The 18,087-nt window shown below is 45.4% G+C and overlaps 1 protein-coding gene across 5 annotated transcripts in view; it reads left to right on the top strand.

Moving 5' to 3' along the window:
* Positions 1-18,087, top strand: part of TRIM37 (tripartite motif containing 37) — a 436,939-nt gene that overhangs the window by 211,115 nt on the left and 207,737 nt on the right. For 4 of the 5 annotated variants that reach the window (XM_063953906.1, XM_063953909.1, XM_063953908.1 and 1 more), the window contains one exon: positions 4,811-4,950. In XM_063953906.1, the coding sequence (XP_063809976.1) occupies positions 4,811-4,950 (140 nt within the window). The remainder of the gene's footprint in view (positions 1-4,810; positions 4,951-18,087) is intronic. The other variant, XM_063953907.1, reaches the window with a different exon arrangement.

Below are 18,087 nucleotides of genomic sequence, written 5' to 3'. Positions count from 1 at the left end.
GGAATAGTAAGATGAAAGATGTAAGCTTAGATAGTGTGTTATGAAGGCGTAAGCTTTAGAAAAGAATACAATACCAGTTGGTCAGTGCTGATCCTCTCTCCGGATAATGCTGTAGCATTTATATGTCTTTGCCAACGGCACGGTTGTGTGAAACATGGTCATGAGTCCAGCTAGCATTTTGGATTGTGAGAAAAGAGTTCCCCTTTTAAACCATGTATCTGGTGCAATATTGTGTGTGAATGATATACCAGCGACACTGAGTTTTACAGTAATGTATGAACAACAATTGCTTTATAGAAGTGTCAATCAAAATCCTGGCTCTTGATGATTTGCCCTGATCTCTCCACACTGAGTCTCTGATGCAAGAAGGCCCAGCAACAGTTATGTTGTTGGAAAAAATTGCAGGTATATGTAGGGAGTCTGTTGTATGATAGAGGGTGTTCTGACCTATCGCATGTTATGTAGTATGGGATCTGTACAGCTGCTGATCACAGATCCTTTGAGAGGGTGGTCAGGAATGCATTATGCATGATTGGAATAATGTTGCCAAGTGTCCAAGAAATCTGAGAAGAGGATTTTAAGGAATACTCAGAATACTTACTGATTAGCTATAATTTGAATGGTAATTATTTAATACATTGCTCTAAATGTATAGGTCAATATTGTCATACTACTCAACTAAAAACTAGTTTCTTTTCAACGGTTCTAAAAAGGCTGATCAATAATGGTGCCCGGAGCCGGACTTTTTGTATAATTTGTTTTCATGTTTTATGCTTGAAGATGCATGTGTTTCCTTAGCAATTAGTGTATGTGAACTTGTTAGTGACAATGAAGCTATTTATTGATCTGACATCAGCCATTGGTAGAAAATGAGATCACTTTATTACGTTTGGCTGCTGAGACAATCATTTGTATTCGGTCATAATGCAGCAGATGTATCAAGGGGGGGGAGGGTACACACGGGGCAATTTTTGCCTCATTTCTAAGCAATCTGACTAGATTGCTTAGAAATGAAGCATACATCGCTCCATGTGTATGCCCCATAGTGATAGCGATGTGGGGCCCCATGCATGCAGGCACAATCTAGTCAGGTCACTCACTTCACCGCTGTGTGAAGGGAGCGCCCCTTTCCGCTCAGCACACGTCGCGCTAAGTGCTGAGCAGGGGGAGAGATGTGTGTACCCCACTTAAGTCTGGAGAAGTGATAAAGCAGTGATAAGTGCAAGGTGATAACACACCAGCCAGTCAGCTCCTAACTGCCAATTTACATATTGGAGCTGATTGGCTGGTGCATTATCACCTTGCACTTGTTACTGCTTTAATCACTTCTCCAGGCTTAATAAGTCTGCCCCTTTTGAGAGATGTGGTTGTGAATAAAGGTATTCCACTGCAAGATCAACCTTTGATGCAGTGTTTCATCACTGTTTAAATCCTTTACGATCACAGATTTATAAATCTGATTAATTGAATTACCGTATTTTTCGGTCCATAAGACGCACCTGACTAAGACGCACCTGACCATAAGACGCACCTAGTTTTTAGAGGAGGAAAACAGGAAAAAAAATATTCTGAACCAAATAGTGTAATATAAGATTTTTCTGGGACAGTGTGTGACAGAGGCAGCCACACAAGCACAGCCATAGTCACAGTACAGAGCAGCTTTTTAAGGCAGATGAGAACCTTTTTACCTCACAACATACAGTATAAGGAACTTAAAAAAAAAATCCCCATTCATTATAAATTGAAGCAGCAGAAATATTGCTCATCATGGCTCTTCACTTACTACCACTAATATACCAGTACTGTATGGTAGTATATGGGTACCTTATTACGGCAAATATTACGCTGCCCAAAGCACTCTGAGGAAGAAGGAGGTGAGGGGGGGGGGGGTGGGAGTCACTTTATTGTGGCAAATATTATACATGTACTGTGTATACGAGGTTCCCCGCATCCAGCCTGTTAGTTTACGCTGCCCGAGGACTCGGAGGAGGTGAGGGGAGGGAGCGGGGGAGTCACGTGATGCCGGCGCTCTGCTGCCGCGCTCTCAGATGACGGCAAAGCAGCAGCAGCAGACAGGACCCGCCGCTACCCGCACTCGATAACTGCTGCCTCTCCCACCCAGTGCGCTCCCACCCAGCGCATTGAGAGCGCTCCATAAGGTTTTTATTGCTCTGCATATGCATTATTCGGACCATAAGATGCATGTACTTTTCCCCCCACATTTTTGGGGAGAAAAAGTGCGTCTTATGGTCCGAAAAATACGGTAGTTGTCATAAGGCATATACCATGGGACTCTACAGAAATGCATGCTTACGAACAGTAAAATTACACCCATATATATTTTCTAAGTGGCGTATTATTGGCCTTCTCTTGATTTACTGCAATACTGTCTGAAAAAAATTACTATTCTATGAACTAGAAACACTATATTCCTTTCGGAGAAATAGAAGAAGTATGCCCCCCATATTATTTTATACAATTGACACAATTCTTTTGTTTTTAACATTTTTATTTTTTTTATTGAAGAGTTGTTATAAAACATGAACAATAAAATCATGGACATCAGTATATCCAATAATTATACAAAAAAACAGTACAAAACTAATTTAGTAGGAAACATGTACATAGGGTTTCAAGTGTAATCAAGACGTTCGCCAGAGAGTATATAGCATTTTTAACCACTTTTTTTTACTCTATCTGCACATTTTCTATATCTTTATGTTATTTCTCTAGTTTTAATATTAAGTAGAAATAATAACAGTTCCATTTTCTGTTTAGTGTGCACCACACATAACAATTCTCTTCTTCTCTCTTTACATTTTGGAAATAAGCAATAAACCTCTTGGGACGTAACCATTACCTGGCACTTTACTTGTAAAATGAAGTATGTACCTCTATGTGCTTTGGAGTCCACTTAAATAGATTGTATAATATTTTAATTTTTATAAGTATTTTAGCTTTTTTGTGGGGTATTTATCAAAGCTTGAGGAGAGAGAAAATTGTGAGTACTAGCCAATCGGCTTCTACTTTACATGTTACAGGGGGAGTGTTTGACAATTAAAAGTAGCTGATTGGTTGGTATTTTATCTCACAATTTTAACTTTCTTCAAACTTTGATAATTACACCCCTTCGTATTAATTGTTTATAGTGTATGTTACGTGAAATATTAAATTCTAGGCTTAATATAACTTATATAATTGACATTCATTGCGCTCCTTTGGGTGTTTTAAGCAAGTGTTAACCCCCCCATTTCTTTGCATCCTAAAAAGTAATTGTCAAAATGGAAGTATTCCGAAGCTGGTGACACTTCAGTATTTTTCACTGCAAACTAAGAGCAGAGAGCAAGAAAGGGGCAAGAACTTTACTTCCACCTCCCCCCTCCCCTTTTAGGTGGACACCTGGATGCTTACAGTCATCCACCCTTTAAACCATTTTTCCATCTCTAATAGCACAGCCTGCTTGCTGTGATGCATCTTGTAGCTCCTGGCAGCCTCCTTGCATAACATTGAGTATAGGAAGTTTCTACCCATTCTAGCGTATTACCACTGCACAATAATGAGAATTGGTTCTGCTATATTACTCCATTGTTCATATTACTTCTAATTCCATTGTATTAATTTCTTGCTGTGAATTATATTCTACTGGGTGTCATCCCTTGCATGTTATACTCTACATTATTGCTGGTAGACTTCACTATGCAGTGCATTTATACCAGCTTATTGCATGCTATTGGACATTATGATTTACATAATACTACTTGACATTGACCTTGATATATTATATCTTGGTACTCATTATACCAGGTCAATTGCATCCTACTGGGCATTATCACTGGCATATTATACACTATATTGTTTAGCTTTAGAATTGGTATGTGATAACTTACCGGTGTAATATTAGTGACCTGCTGCAACATCATGATGTATTATTACTGACTTATTATACTTCGCTTTACGTAATTACTGGCATATTCCACTTTCCTTCTATTATGTTGATCTGGGACTCCCCCTATTCACAGTAATTAGAGGACTCCAGTTGCTGTTTTCCTGGCGATATGCTCAGTAGTCTGACGTGAGATGGGGGATGGGGGCCACACACAGACTTCATAGGATCCTCTTCCTCTCATGCATGGAGGTACTGGGTACCCTCGATTAGTATATAAAGTTGCTTTGGCAGACAAGATAGGATAAATGGGTGAAAGAGCTGCGCATAAGCCGGTACCTTGACACAATGTGACTTACAGATGTCCAGCTATACCAAAGTGCCGAGACCATTCTAAATACAACAAATGCTGTAATCCCCAGTAGAAACTCATTTTAATTGTGTAACTTTTATATCCCCTATCATTCACATCTGTTTTTGGAGTGCGTTCTGACAACTCTCATGTTCTATGATTAATAAGTGCTGGCATTTACATAAAGCCAGGACCTCTGATGTAGGCACGATTTGACCGACGCCATTTCAGTACAGATTGGATGTAGCACTATTAATAAAAACAGGTGCGTGTGTGTGTGCGAGACCTCAATCGAAGTAAAAATTTAGGGAATGGATTTACTAGTAATATTATTAACATAGAAAACGTTTGTTACAGACATTAAAATTTCAAGTGAGTTCTTCCTGTCGTAAACAAGCTGTTTAAGTGCATGTAAAAGCAAAGTGATATTTTATTTTATTTTATTTTACTTTTAGTTAATTTTTGGTAATCTATTGTCCGTGTACTACTTTGACATATATTGTGTTTGTGTAAATTGGTGGATTGTGCTGCTGTTTAGCTGACCCCACAGGCCACTAACTGGGTGCTTCTGTTAGCAGCAGGATCTCTCTGATGGAGACTTGGATGTAGACCTGGTTGGGGATGATGAAGTGAACCATTTAGAGGGCAGCTGTTCCTCTGCCAGCTCCACTGCCACCAGTAACACAGAAGAAAATGATATCGATGAGGAGACTATGTAAGTAGAGCGGCTAATCCACTAATGATGATTGAGTATTTTGTATAGTAATGAAGAAAATGTCTGTGCACCTGTCTTTCCATACTTTATTTTCCACTTTACTGTTTAACTCTGAGCCCACTCTTTAAGCTGGGTACACACTAAGCAAAATATTTGTAAGATATATAGTTCTGACATGGATCTTAATGATCTATCGTACACAATACATACTGGGGGTCATTCCGAGTTGATCGCTAGCTGCATTCGTTTGCTGTGCAGCGATGAGGCAATAAACGGCACTTATGCGTATGCGGCGCAATGCGCACGCGTGACGTACTATTACAACGAACTATGTAGTTTCACACAAGGTCTAGCGAAGCTTTTCAGTCGCACTGCTGACCGCAGAGTGATTGACAGGAAGTGGGAGTTTCTGGGTGTCAACTGACCGTTTTCAGGGAGTGTTCGGAAAAACGCAGGCGTGCCAAGAAAAATGCAGGCGTGGCTGGGCGAACGCAGGGCGTGTTAGTGATGTCAAGACAGGAACTGAACAATCTGAAGTGATCGCAAGCGCTGAGTAGGTTTAGAGCTATTCAGAAACTGTACAAAAAAAATTGTAGCCGCTCTGCGATCCTTTCGTTCGCACTTCTGCTAAGCTAAAATACACTCTCAGTGGGCGGCGGCATAGAGTTTGCACGGCTGCTAAACACTGCTAGCGAGCGATCAACTCGGAATGACCACCACTGTGTACACATGATCGGCCGGTGGTCGTTTCCTGGGTTGTCCCATCTGATGTGCTGCATGTCGGTTAGGCCAATCCCGCGGGCGACGGCATGCAGTTATATGTGGCATGTAACGATACATCGAGCTGTTGTACGATATATCGTGCAGTGAGTACAGCAGCGCAATGTTTTGTTACGTCACATCGCTCCATGGGTTATGACAGACATCATGTAGTGCAAATCCTGCTTTACTTAATCGAGATATTCAATCTGATATCGGAACTACACCATTTGATCATTGTCTTACTTATTTGCAATTTGGATCCAGGTACTACCCTTCATAATGATAACATAACTGCATGCATTATATTTGAATTATTCACAACCTATTTTCTCTTACGTCCTAGAAGATACTGGGGTTCCATTTAGTACCATGGGGTATAGACGGGTCCACTAGGAGCCATGGGCACTTTAAGAATTTGATTTGGCCAGCTCCTCCCTCTATGCCCCTCCTACCAGACTCAGTTTAGAAAATGTGCCCGGAGGAGCCGGTCATGCTTATGGAAGCTCCTGAAGAGTTTTCTGCATTTATTTTATGTTTGTTATTTTCAGGCCGGGCTGGTTGGCACCAGCCTGCCTGCTTTGTGGGATTTGGAAGGGGAGGGGGAAGGGAGGGGGAGGGAAGGCCCAACCTCTTGAAAGGTTAATGGTCCAGTGCCCCGCTGACAGGACACTGAGCTCCTGAGGAAACTATTCACAAGCCCCACCACGGCAAGCGTACATTCCCGCAGCACACCGCCACCCCTAACAGAGCCAGAAGAATGAAACGTGGTGAGTGCTAAGCCGGCATCTCAGCTAGCGGGTCGCCGGCCATTATGGCGGCATGAGGGTACGGAGACGCACGGCTTCTAACCGGGGCAGAATGCGTCTCCAGACACAGTACACAGCTGCCTCTCAGTACACAGTACCCACACTGGCAAAAACAGCCTGAAAACAGTTTTCTCTCCATTTTAATCACCAGATTACCTCAGCCAGAATAAAAAAAAGCGGGAAGACCGCGTGCCATTGAAGGGGCGGGTCTTCACTATGAGCGGATTCAGCGGCTCACCAGCGGCATTTTCCCTCTGCAGTGGACACAGACGCTGACTGACAGGGACGCGCAGCTCCTCCGGAGAGACTACAGATTACCTCAGCGGTACCAGGGGGACATAGTAAGGGGAAAGCGCTTATTAGTGTAATAAGTCCCCTATCAGGGTACTTGGTCTGCGACCCGGCTAAGCTTGGCATTTAGCGATAAGGGCGCGTGGGGGCTGGCTCCAAATAACTCTTTGTCTCCCTGAGGGGCTCTTTGTGGGTTAATTGTGCTTAACCTTTTTCTGTGTGTGTGTGTGTGTGTGTGTGTGTGTGTGTGTGCTGTTACATTTACATTATGTCAGGCAAAGAGTTTGTTTCTTGTACAGTGGAGTGTTCCGCTTCACCAGGGGGCTCATTACTGGGTACTCAGAGCAGTGCACCTTCCCAGAATAGCGGGGCTGAACCAGAGTGGGTTAATGCCATTAAGGGAATGATCTCAAATATTTCTACAAAACTATCCAGCAATGAGAAAGAGACGCAATACTGTAGACAGACTGTGGAGGAGAATATGGATAGAGACTCAGTCCCCAAACCAGCGTCTCAATCCCCTCCCATTTGTCCGCAAAAACAATCTCTGGCCCATATCCTGCAGTCTGACTCTGATGGGTCAGACATGGTGGATTTGGAGGGGGGGATGCTACTCTGTCACAGGGAATAGAGGCTCTTATAAAGGCTAATCAAAGAGGTTCTGCAAATTCCTGATAAAGTGTCAGAGGAGTGTGAGGAATCTTATTTTAATGTAAATTAGAAGTCCTCAGTCACTTTTCCTGTGTCAAAGGAATTGAACACCTTGTTTGAAGAACCGTGGGTTAATCCTGATAAGAATTTTCAAATCCCTAAAAGGTTGCTCTCATCTTTTCCTTTTCCTCTGCAGGATAGGAAAAATGGGAAAATCCACTGATAGTGGACGCATCAGTCTCTAGTCTGTCACGAAAAATTGTATTGCCTGTCCCTGGTGCAGCCTCCCTAAAAGATATGGCTGATTGTAAAATTGAGACTACACTCAAATCATTGTACACAGCTGCTGGGGTGGCCCAAAGACCCACTATTGCATGTGCGTCGATCACAAAAGCCATTGCTAAATGGTCAGGTAACCTTATTGAGGGGTTAGATTCCTGTCTATGGGGGATGTTTTACTCCTGCAGCATATAAAGGACTCTGCCAACTTTATGGTGGAAGCCCCTTAAAAATGATTGGTTTGCTTAATGCGCGCACCACCGTTATGGCAGGGTCAGCACGCAGGGGCTTGTGGCTACGCCAGTGGACTGCTGATGCGGGCGCCAGGAAAGCCGTGGAAGGCATACCATTCACAGGAGAGGCCTTGTTTGGAGACAAACTAGACAAATGGATCTCCAAAGCTACTGCGGGTAAGTCTACATATCTTCCGCAGCTCCCCATGCTAAGAAAAGTTATTAAGCTTCAAATTTACAGTCCTTTCAGACAGCCAAGTTTAAGGGAAAATCCAGAGGTTCTTCTACGGCCGCCAGAGGTGCAAGAGGTAAACCATGCAAACCAGCAACTGCAGGTGCTCAGGAACAGAGCTCAGGCTCTGCTTCCTCAAAGCCTTCAGCATGAGTGGCTAAAGTAGAAACTGAAAAACTAGTAGCAAAGGAAAGCAAAGCTAATCCTAAAAAAATATTTAAATACATCTACAGCAAGAAATTAAAGAAGGAGAGTATAGGCCCTTTAAAAGACAAGTTGGGAGTCTTAGTCAAAAATGATAAGGACATAGTGGACAAACTAAATTAGTTTTTTTCAACGGTATTTACAAGAGAGGACCAAATTCAGAGACTAACACACAATCTCAATAATGATAATGTCCCACTGATAAGTGCTTATTTAAGTGAGGAGGTAGTCTGTGACCGATTAAAAAATGTAAAGAGTAATAAGTCACCGGGTCCTGATGGAATTCACCCAAGGGTTCTAATGGAGCTTCACTCTGAACTTGCCAAACCGCTATTATATTGATCTTTAAAGATTCACTTATAGCAGGTATGGTTCCCAAAGACTGGCGTATAGCGGAAGTAGTGCCAATATTCAAAAAAGTTAGTAAAGCTGAACCTGGTAATTATAGACCAGTTAGTCTTACATCTATAGTGGGGAAAATATTGGAAGGTATTCTAAGGGATAGTATTCAGAAGTTCCTTGAAGTCAATGAGGTCATTAAAAGGAATCAACATGGATTTGTGAAGGACAGATCATGTCAAATCAACTTACTTGGCTTTTATGAAACAGTAAGTGCGAACCTTGATCAGGGTAAGGAGGTGGATGTAATCTTTTTAGTCTTTGCCAAAGCTTTCGACACTGTACCACACATGACTTATCTATAAGCTACAAGAAATAGGGCTAGGGAGCACAATATGCATTTGGGTCAAAAATTGGTTCGATAATAGGGAGCAGCGCGTTGTGGTTAATGGATAATTTTCAAATTGGACTGAAATGCTAAGTGGTGTGCCACAAGGGTCTGTACTAGGACCACTTCTGTTCAACATTTTCATTAACGACCTAACAGAAGGTCTAGAGACTATGTTGTCTATTTTTGCAGACGATACCAAATTGTGTAAAGTTATAAATACGGAGGGGGATACTGAGTCTATTCAGAATGACTTAGTTCAGGCATGTCCAAACTGCGGCCCTCCAGCTGTTGTGAATCTACATATCCCAGCATGCCCTGACACAGTTTTGCTGTCAGAGAATGCTGAAGCTGTGTCAGGGCATGCTGGGATGTGTAGTTTCTCAACATCTGGAGGACCGCAGTTTGGAAATGCCTGACTTAGTTAAATTAGACGCATGGGCAGCCAAATTGAGAATGTGCTTCAATACAGGCAAGTGAAAGATAATGCACTGTGGTAGCAAGAACCAAAATTACACCTACATACTAAATGGTGTAATATTAGGGGATTCTGTGCTGGAAAAGGACTTAGGTGTTCACATAGATAGCAAACTAAGCAGCAGTACCCAAAGTAGGATTGCAGCAAAAAAGGCTAATAAGATTTCTCTAACGTCCTAAGTGGATGCTGGGGACTCCGTAAGGACCATGGGGGAATAGCGGCTCCGCAGGAGACTGGGCACATCTAAAGAAAGCTTTAGGACTATCTGGTGTGCACTGGCTCCTCCCCCTATGACCCTCCTCCAAGCCTCAGTTAGATCTCTGTGCCCGAATGAGAAGGGTGCACACTAGGGGCTCTCCTGAGCTTCTTAGTGAAAGTTTTAGTTTAGGTTTTTTATTTTCAGTGAGACCTGCTGGCAACAGGCTCACTGCATCGAGGGACTAAGGGGAGAAGAAGCGAACTCACCTGCGTGCAGAGTGGATTGGGCTTCTTAGGCTACTGGACATTAGCTCCAGAGGGACGATCACAGGCCCAGCCATGGATGGGTCCCAGAGCCGCGCCGCCGGCCCCCTTACAGAGCCAGAAGACAGAAGAGGTCCGGAAAATCGGCGGCAGAAGACATCCTGTCTTCACCAAGGTAGCGCACAGCACTGCAGATGTGCGCCATTGCTCCTCAGCACACTTCACACTTCGGTCACTGAGGGTGCAGGGCGCTAGGGGGGGGCGCCCTGAGCAGCAATAAAAACACCTTGGCTGGCGAAAATACACCACATATAGCCCCCAGGGCTATATGGATGAATTTTAACCCCTGCCAGAATCCATAAAAAAGCAGGAGAAAAGTCCGCGAAAAAGGGGCGGAGCCTATCTCCTCAGCACACTGGCGCCATTTTCCCTCACAGCTCAGTTGGAGGGAAGCTCCCCTGGCTCTCCCCTGCAGTCACTACACTACAGAAAGGGTTAAAAAAGAGAGGGGGGCACTAATTAGGCGCAGTATTAACAATACAGCAGCTATAAGGGGAAAAACACTTATATAAGGTTATCCCTGTATATATATATATATAGCGCTTTGGTGTGTGCTGGCAAACTCTTCCTCTGTCTCCCCAAAGGGCTAGTGGGGTCCTGTCCTCTATCAGAGCATTCCCTGTGTGTGTGCTGTATGTCGGTACGTTTGTGTCGACATGTATGAGGAGAAAAATGATGTGGAGACGGAGCAGATTGCCTGTAATAGTGATGTCACCCCCTAGGGGGTCGACACCTGAGTGGATGAACTGTTGGAAGGAATTACGTGACAGTGTCAGCTCTGTATAAAAGACAGTGGTTGACATGAGACAGCCGGCTACTCAGCTTGTGCCTGTCCAGACGTCTCATAGGCCGTCAGGGGCTCTAAAGCGCCCGTTACCTCAGATGGCAGATATAGACGCCGACACGGATACTGACTCCAGTGTCGACGGTGAAGAGACAAATGTGACTTCCAGTAGGGCCACACGTTACATGATTTGAGGCAATGAAAAATGTTTTACACATTTCTGATAATACGAGTACCACCAAAAAGGGGTATTATGTTCGGTGAGGAAAAACTACCTGTAGTTTTCCTGAATCTGAGAAATTAAATGAGGTGTGTGATGATGCGTGGTTTTCCCCCGATAACAACTGATAATTTCTAAAATGTTATTGGCATTATATCCTTTCCCGCCAGAGGTTAGGGTGCGTTGGGAAACACCCCCTAGGGTGTATAAAGCGCTCACACGCTTGTAAGGGCTCTACCCTCTCCTGAGATGGCCGCCCTTAAGGATCCTGCTGATAGAAAGCAGGAGGGTATCCTAAAATGTATTTACACACATACTGGTGTTATACTGCGACCAGCAATCGCCTCAGCCTGGATGTGCAGTGCTGGGTTGGCGTGGTCGGATTCCCTGACTGAAAATATTGATACCCTAGATAGGGACAGTATATTTTTGCCTATAGAGCATTTAAAAGATGCATTTCTATATATGCGTGATGCACAGCGGAATATTTGCCGACTGGCATCAAGTCTAAGTGCGTTGTCCATTTCTACCAGTAGAGGGTTATGGACACGTCAGTGGTCAGGTGATGCGTATTCCAAACGGCATTTGGAAGTATTGCCTTAATAAGGGGAGGAGTTATTTGGGGTCGGTCTTTCAGACCTGGTGGCCACGGCAACAGCTGGGAAATCCACGTTTGTACCCCAGGTCGCCTCTCAACATGAGAAGACGCCGTATTATCAGGCGCAGTCTTTTCGTGGACAAGCGGGCAAAATGTTCCTCATTTCTGCCCCGTGACAGAGGGAGAGGAAAAAGGCTGCAGAAATCAGCCAGTTCCCAAGAACAGAAACCCTCTCCCGCCTCTGCCAAGCCCTCGGTATGACGCTGGGGCTTTACAAGCAGAATCAGGCACGGTGGGGGGCCCGTCTCAATGAATTTCAGCGCGCAGTGGGCTCACTCGCAAGTAGACCCCTGGATCCTTCAGGTGATATCTCAGGGGTACAAATTAGAATTCGAGACGTCTCCTCCTCGCCGTTTTCCTAAAGTCGGCTTTACTGATGTCTCCTTCTGACAGGGAGACAGTTTTGGAAGCCATTCACAAGCTGTATTCCCAGCAGGTGATAATCAAGGTACCCCTCCTGCAACAGGGAACGGGGTATTATTCCACACTGTTGTGGTACCGAAGCCGGACGGCGGTGAGACCGATTCTAAATCTAAAATCTTTGAACACTTACATACAGAGGTTCAAATTCAAGATTGAGTCACTCAGAGCAGTGATTGCGAACCTGGAAGAAGGGGACTACATGATGTCTCGGGACATCAAGGATGCTTTCCTTCATGTCAAAATTTACCCTTCTCACCAAGGGTACCTCAGGTTTATGGTACAGAACTGTCACTATCAGTTCAGACGCTGCCGTATGGATGGTCCACGGCACCCCGGGTCTTTACCAAGGTAATGGCCGAAATGATGATATTCCTTCGAAGGAAGGGAATTTTAGTTATCCCTTACTTGGACGATTCCCTGATAAGGGTAAGATCCAGGGAACAGTTGGAGGTCGGTGTAGCACTATCTCAGGTAGTGTTGCGGCAGCACGATTGGATTCTCAATATTCCAAAATCGCAGCTGGTTCCGACGACTTGTCTTCGGTTCCTAGGGATGATCCTGGACACAGTCCAGAAAAAGGTGTTTCTCCCGGAGGGGAAAGACAGGGAGTTATCCGAGCTAGTCAGGAACCTCCTAAAACCGAGCCAAGTCTCAGTGCATCAATGCACAAGGGTTCTGGGTAAAATGGTGGCTTCCTACGAAGCAATCCCATTCGGCAGATTCCACGCAAGAACTTTCCAGTGGGACCTGCTGGACAAATGGTCCGGGTCGCATCTTCAGATGCATCAGCGGATAACCCTGTCACCAAGGACAAGGGTGTCCCTCCTGTGGTGGTTGCAGAGTGCTCATCTTCTAGAGGGCTGCAGATTCGGCATTCAGGACTGGGTCCTGGTGACCACGGATGCCAGCCTGCGAGGCTGGGGAGCAGTCACACAGGGAAGGAATATCCAGGGCTTATGGTCAAGCCTGGAGACATCACTTCACATAAATATCCTGAAGCTAAGGGCCATTTACAATGCTCTAAGCTTAGCAAGACCTCTGCTTCAAGGTCAGCCGGTGTTGATCCAGTCGGACAACATCACGGCAGTCACCCACGTAAACAGACAGGGTGGCACAAGAAGCAGGAGGGCAATGGCAGAAGCTGCAAGGATTCTTCACTGGGCGGAAAATCATGTGATAGCACTGTCAGCAGTATTCATTCCGGGAGTGGACAACTGGGAAGCAGACTTCCTCAGCACGACCTCCACCCGGGAGAGTGGGGACTTCACCCAGGAGAGTGGGGACTTCACCCAGAAGTCTTCCACATGATTATAAACCGTTGGGAAAAACTCGACAGGTATTGCGCCAGGTCAAGGGACCCTCAGGCAATAGCTGTAGACGCTCTGGTAACATCGTGGGTGTACCAGTCAGTGTATGTGTTCCCTCCTCTGCCTCTCATACCCAAGGTACTGAGATTGATAAGATGGAGAGGAGTAAGCACTATATTCGTGGCTCCGGATTGGCCAAGAAGGACTTGGTAACCGGAACTTCAAGAGATGCTCACGGAGGATCCGTGGCCTCTACCTCTAAGAAGGGACCTGCTCCAACAAGGACCCTGTCTGTTCCAAGACTTACCGCGGCTGCGTTTGACGGCATGGCGGTTGAACACCGGATCCTGAAGGAAAAAAGGCAGTCCGGATGAAGTCATCCCTATCCTGATCAAAGCCAGGAAGGATGTAACCGCAAAACATTATCACCGCATTTGGCGAAAATATGTTGCGTGGTGCGAGGCCAGTAAGGCCCGACGGAGGAAATTCAACTGGGTCGATTCCTACATTTCCTGCAAACAGGAGTGTCTATGGGCCTGAAATTGGGGTCCATTAAGGTTCAAATTTCGGCCCTGTCAATTTTCTTCCAAAAAGAACTAGCTTCAGTCCCTGAAGTTCAGACGTTTGTAAAAGGGGTACTGCATATACAGCCTCCTTTTGTGCCTCCAGTGGCACTTTGGGATCTCAATGTAGTTTTTTGGGTTCCAAAAGTCACATTGGTTTGAACCACTTAAATCTGTGGAGTTAAAATATCTCACATGGAAAGTGGTCATGCTGTTGGCCCTGGCCTGGGCCAGGCGCGTGTCAGAATTGGCGGCTTTATCCTGTAAAAGCCCTTATCTGATTTTCCATTCGGACAGGGCGGAATTGAGGACTCGTCCTCAGTTTCTCCCTAAGGTGGTTTCAGCGTTTCACCTGAACCAACCTATTGTGGTGCCTGCGGCTACTAGGGACTTGGAGGACTCCAAGTTGCTAGACGTTGTCAGGGCCCTGAAAATATATGTTTCCAGGACGGCTGGAGTCAGAAAATCTGACTCGCTGTTTATCCTGTATGCACCCAACAAGCTGGGTGCTCCTGCTTCCAAGCAGACTATTGCTCGTTGGATTTGTAGTACAATTCAGCTTGCACATTCTGTGGCAGGCCTGCCACAGCCAAAAATCTGTAAATGCCCACTCCACAAGGAAGGTGGGCTCATCTTGGGCGGCTGCCCGAGGGGTCTCGGCTTTACAACTTTGCCGAGCAGCTACTTGGTCAGGAGCAAATACGTTTGTAAAATTCTACAAAATTGATACCCTGGCTGAGGAGGACCTGGAGTTCTCTCAATTGGTGCTGCAGAGTCATCCGCACTCTCCCGCACGTTTGGGAGCTTTGGTATAATCCCCATGGTCCTTACGGAGTCCCCAGCATCCACTTAGGACGTTAGAGAAAATAAGAATTTACTTACCGATAATTCTATTTCTCGTAGTCCGTAGTGGATGCTGGGCGCCCATCCCAAGTGCGGATTGTCTGCAATACTGGTACATAGTTATTGTTACCAAAAACTCGGGTTATTGCTGTAGTGAGCCATCTTTTCTAGAGGCTCCTCTGTTATCATGCTGTTAACTGGGTTCAGATCACAAGTTGTACAGTGTGATTGGTGTGGCTGGTATGAGTCTTACCCGGGATTCAAAATCCTTCCTTATTGTGTACGCTCGTCCGGGCACAGTATCCTAACTGAGGCTTGGAGGAGGGTCATAGGGGGAGGAGCCAGTGCACACCAGATAGTCCTAAAGCTTTCTTTAGATGTGCCCAGTCTCCTGCGGAGCCGCTATTCCCCCATGGTCCTTACGGAGTCCCCAGCATCCACTACGGACTACGAGAAATAGAATTATCGGTAAGTAAATTCTTATTATTAGCTTGCATAAGACGTGGGATTGATGCAAGGGACGAGTGTTATACTCCCATTATATAAATCACTAGTGAGGCCACATCTTGAATACTGTGTGCAATTTTGGGCACCATACTACAGAAAGGATATCCTGGAGCTAGAAAAGGTTCAGAGGCAGGCAACCAAACTAATTAAGGGTATGGAGATGCTGGAATACGAGGAAAGTCTTGCAAGGCTAGGCATGTTTACACTGGAAAAGAGGAGACTAAGAGGGGACATGATCAACATCTACAATTATATAAGGGGACAATACACAAAGCTTGCACAGTACCTGTTTTTGGTAAAATCAGCACAGAGGACACGTGGACACTCGCTTAGGTTAGAGGAGAGGAGATTCTGCACATTGCAGCGTAAAGGTTTTTTCACAGTAAGGACAATACGTGTTTGGAATTCCCTGCTTTAGGGAGTTGTAATTGCGGACTCATTCAACACCTTTAAGAATGGATTAGATAAATTCCTAATGGATAAGGATATTCAGGGTTCTGGTGCATAGTCGCGCACTATAGTTACTAAGAAAAGAGGAATAAAACACAACGGCTGACATTAGCATCGGACAAAATTTAGACCAAAATAATCCTGCATAGGAGACCACAAATAGGTTGAACTCGATGGACAAATTGTCTATTTTCAACCTTAGATACTATGTTACTATGACGGTGGACCGTGATGCCTGGAGGACTGTCAGGTGGGAGCCTGACTAAAATTCTTCAGTCACATCTGGTCAAGTTCGTGCCAGTATCCCTGGGTAATAGATCTTATTTCCCAGGGCTACAGACTGGAGTTCCAAGAGCTCCCTCCTCACAGATTCTTCAAATCAGGCTTACCAGCTTCACAAGAGGCAAGTATAACTTTACAGCAGGCCATCCAAAAACTGGTACAGACTCAAGTCATTGTTCCAGTTCCACCTCATCTGCCCAACAAGGGGTACTATTCCAACTTGTTTGTGGTACTGAAACCGGACGGTTCGGTACGACCAAGTCTGAACCTCAAGTCCTTGAACCCATTCTTAAGCGTGTTCAAGATGGAGTCTCTGAGAGCGGTGATCTCAGTTCTGGAGGAAGGGGAATTCCTAGTGTCTCTTGATATCAAGGATGCATACCTTCACATTCTGAACTGCCCGCCTCATCAGGCTTATCTACGGTTTGCACTGCAGGACTGTCGCTGCCAGTTCCAGGCCCTGCCATTTGATCTCTCCACGGCGCCGAGGGTGTTCATCAAAGTGATGGCAGAGATGATTTTTATACTCAGCAAACAGGGAGTGATCATAATTCCATATGTGGACGATCTTCTGATAAAGGTGCCTTCATGGGGAGGTTGCTGGACAGCATTGGTCTCTCAACCAAATTTCTCCAGGATCACGGGTGGATTCTGAACCTTCCAAAATCTCACCTAGGGCCAACACTGAGGCTCCCATTCCTGGGAATGATACTGGACATGGAGACGCAGAAAGTGTTCCATTGAAAAGGCATTGGTAATCCAGTCGATGGTTCGGAATGTCCTATGCATCTATGCATTCGCCTTCTGGGGAAAATAGTGGCCTCTTACGAGGTGCTTCAATACGGAATATTTCACATAAGACCTTTCCAGCTCGATCTGTTAGACAAATGTCCCGGATAGCATCTTCACATGCACCAGAGGATCTGTCTGTCGCCAAAAGCCACGATCTCCCTTCTGTGGTGGCTACAGATTTCTCACTCGTCGAGGGTCGGTGGTTTGGAATTCAGGACTGGATACTGTTAACCATGGACGCAAGCCTCAGAGGTTGGGGAGCAGTCACCCAGGGGGTGCAGTTTCAAGGAAGATGGTCAAGTCAGGAAGTCATCCTTCCAATCAACATTCTGGAACTCAGGGCCATATACAAAACCCTTCTGCAGGCCTCACATCTCCTTCAAGATCCGAGCCATTCAGGTCCAGTCGGACAGTGTGACGTACATAAACCGACATCGGTCTTTATTCAAGGAGTAGACAACTGGGAAGCAGACTTCCTCAGCAGACACGACCTGCACCCGTGGGAGTGAGGCCTTCACCTGGAAGTGTTCAGGTGCTTGACACGTCGGTGGGGATATACACAAATCGACATGATGGCCCCTCGTCTCAACGAGAAGCTCAAGCTGTATTGTTCCAGGTCGAGAGACCCACAGGCAGTGGCGGTAGACATCCTGATGACTCCATGGGTCTATCGGATGGTGTACGTGTTTCCTCCACTTACTCTGTTCCCAAGAATTCTAAAGTGAATAAAAAGGAAAAATGTTCAAGCAATTCTAATTGCTCCGGACTGGCCAAGAAGGGCCTGGTACGCGTACTTTCTGGAGATGCTCCTCGAAGGTCCGTGGCCTCTACCTCTTCGCGAGGATCTTCTGCAACAGGGCCCGTTCGTCTGTCAGGACTAACTGCAGCTATGTTTGATGGCATGGAAGTTGAACGGCTGATTTTAGCCAGAAGAGGGATCCCTAACAAGGTTATCCCGACTATGATCCAAGCCAGGAAGGGGGTAACGTCTAAGCATTACCACCGTATTTGGAAAAAATACGTCTGTTAGTGTTAAAGCAGAACTGATTCTGCAGTGTAATTTCACCTAGGATGTTTCCTGCTTTTTTGTAGGCAGGTGTGGATGTGGGCCTACGTATGGGCT

This window comes from Pseudophryne corroboree, chromosome 2 (genome assembly GCF_028390025.1).
Source record: "Pseudophryne corroboree isolate aPseCor3 chromosome 2, aPseCor3.hap2, whole genome shotgun sequence".
In the NCBI taxonomy this organism is placed as follows: domain Eukaryota; kingdom Metazoa; phylum Chordata; class Amphibia; order Anura; family Myobatrachidae; genus Pseudophryne; species Pseudophryne corroboree.
This window is presented reverse-complemented; position numbering and strand designations above follow the sequence as displayed.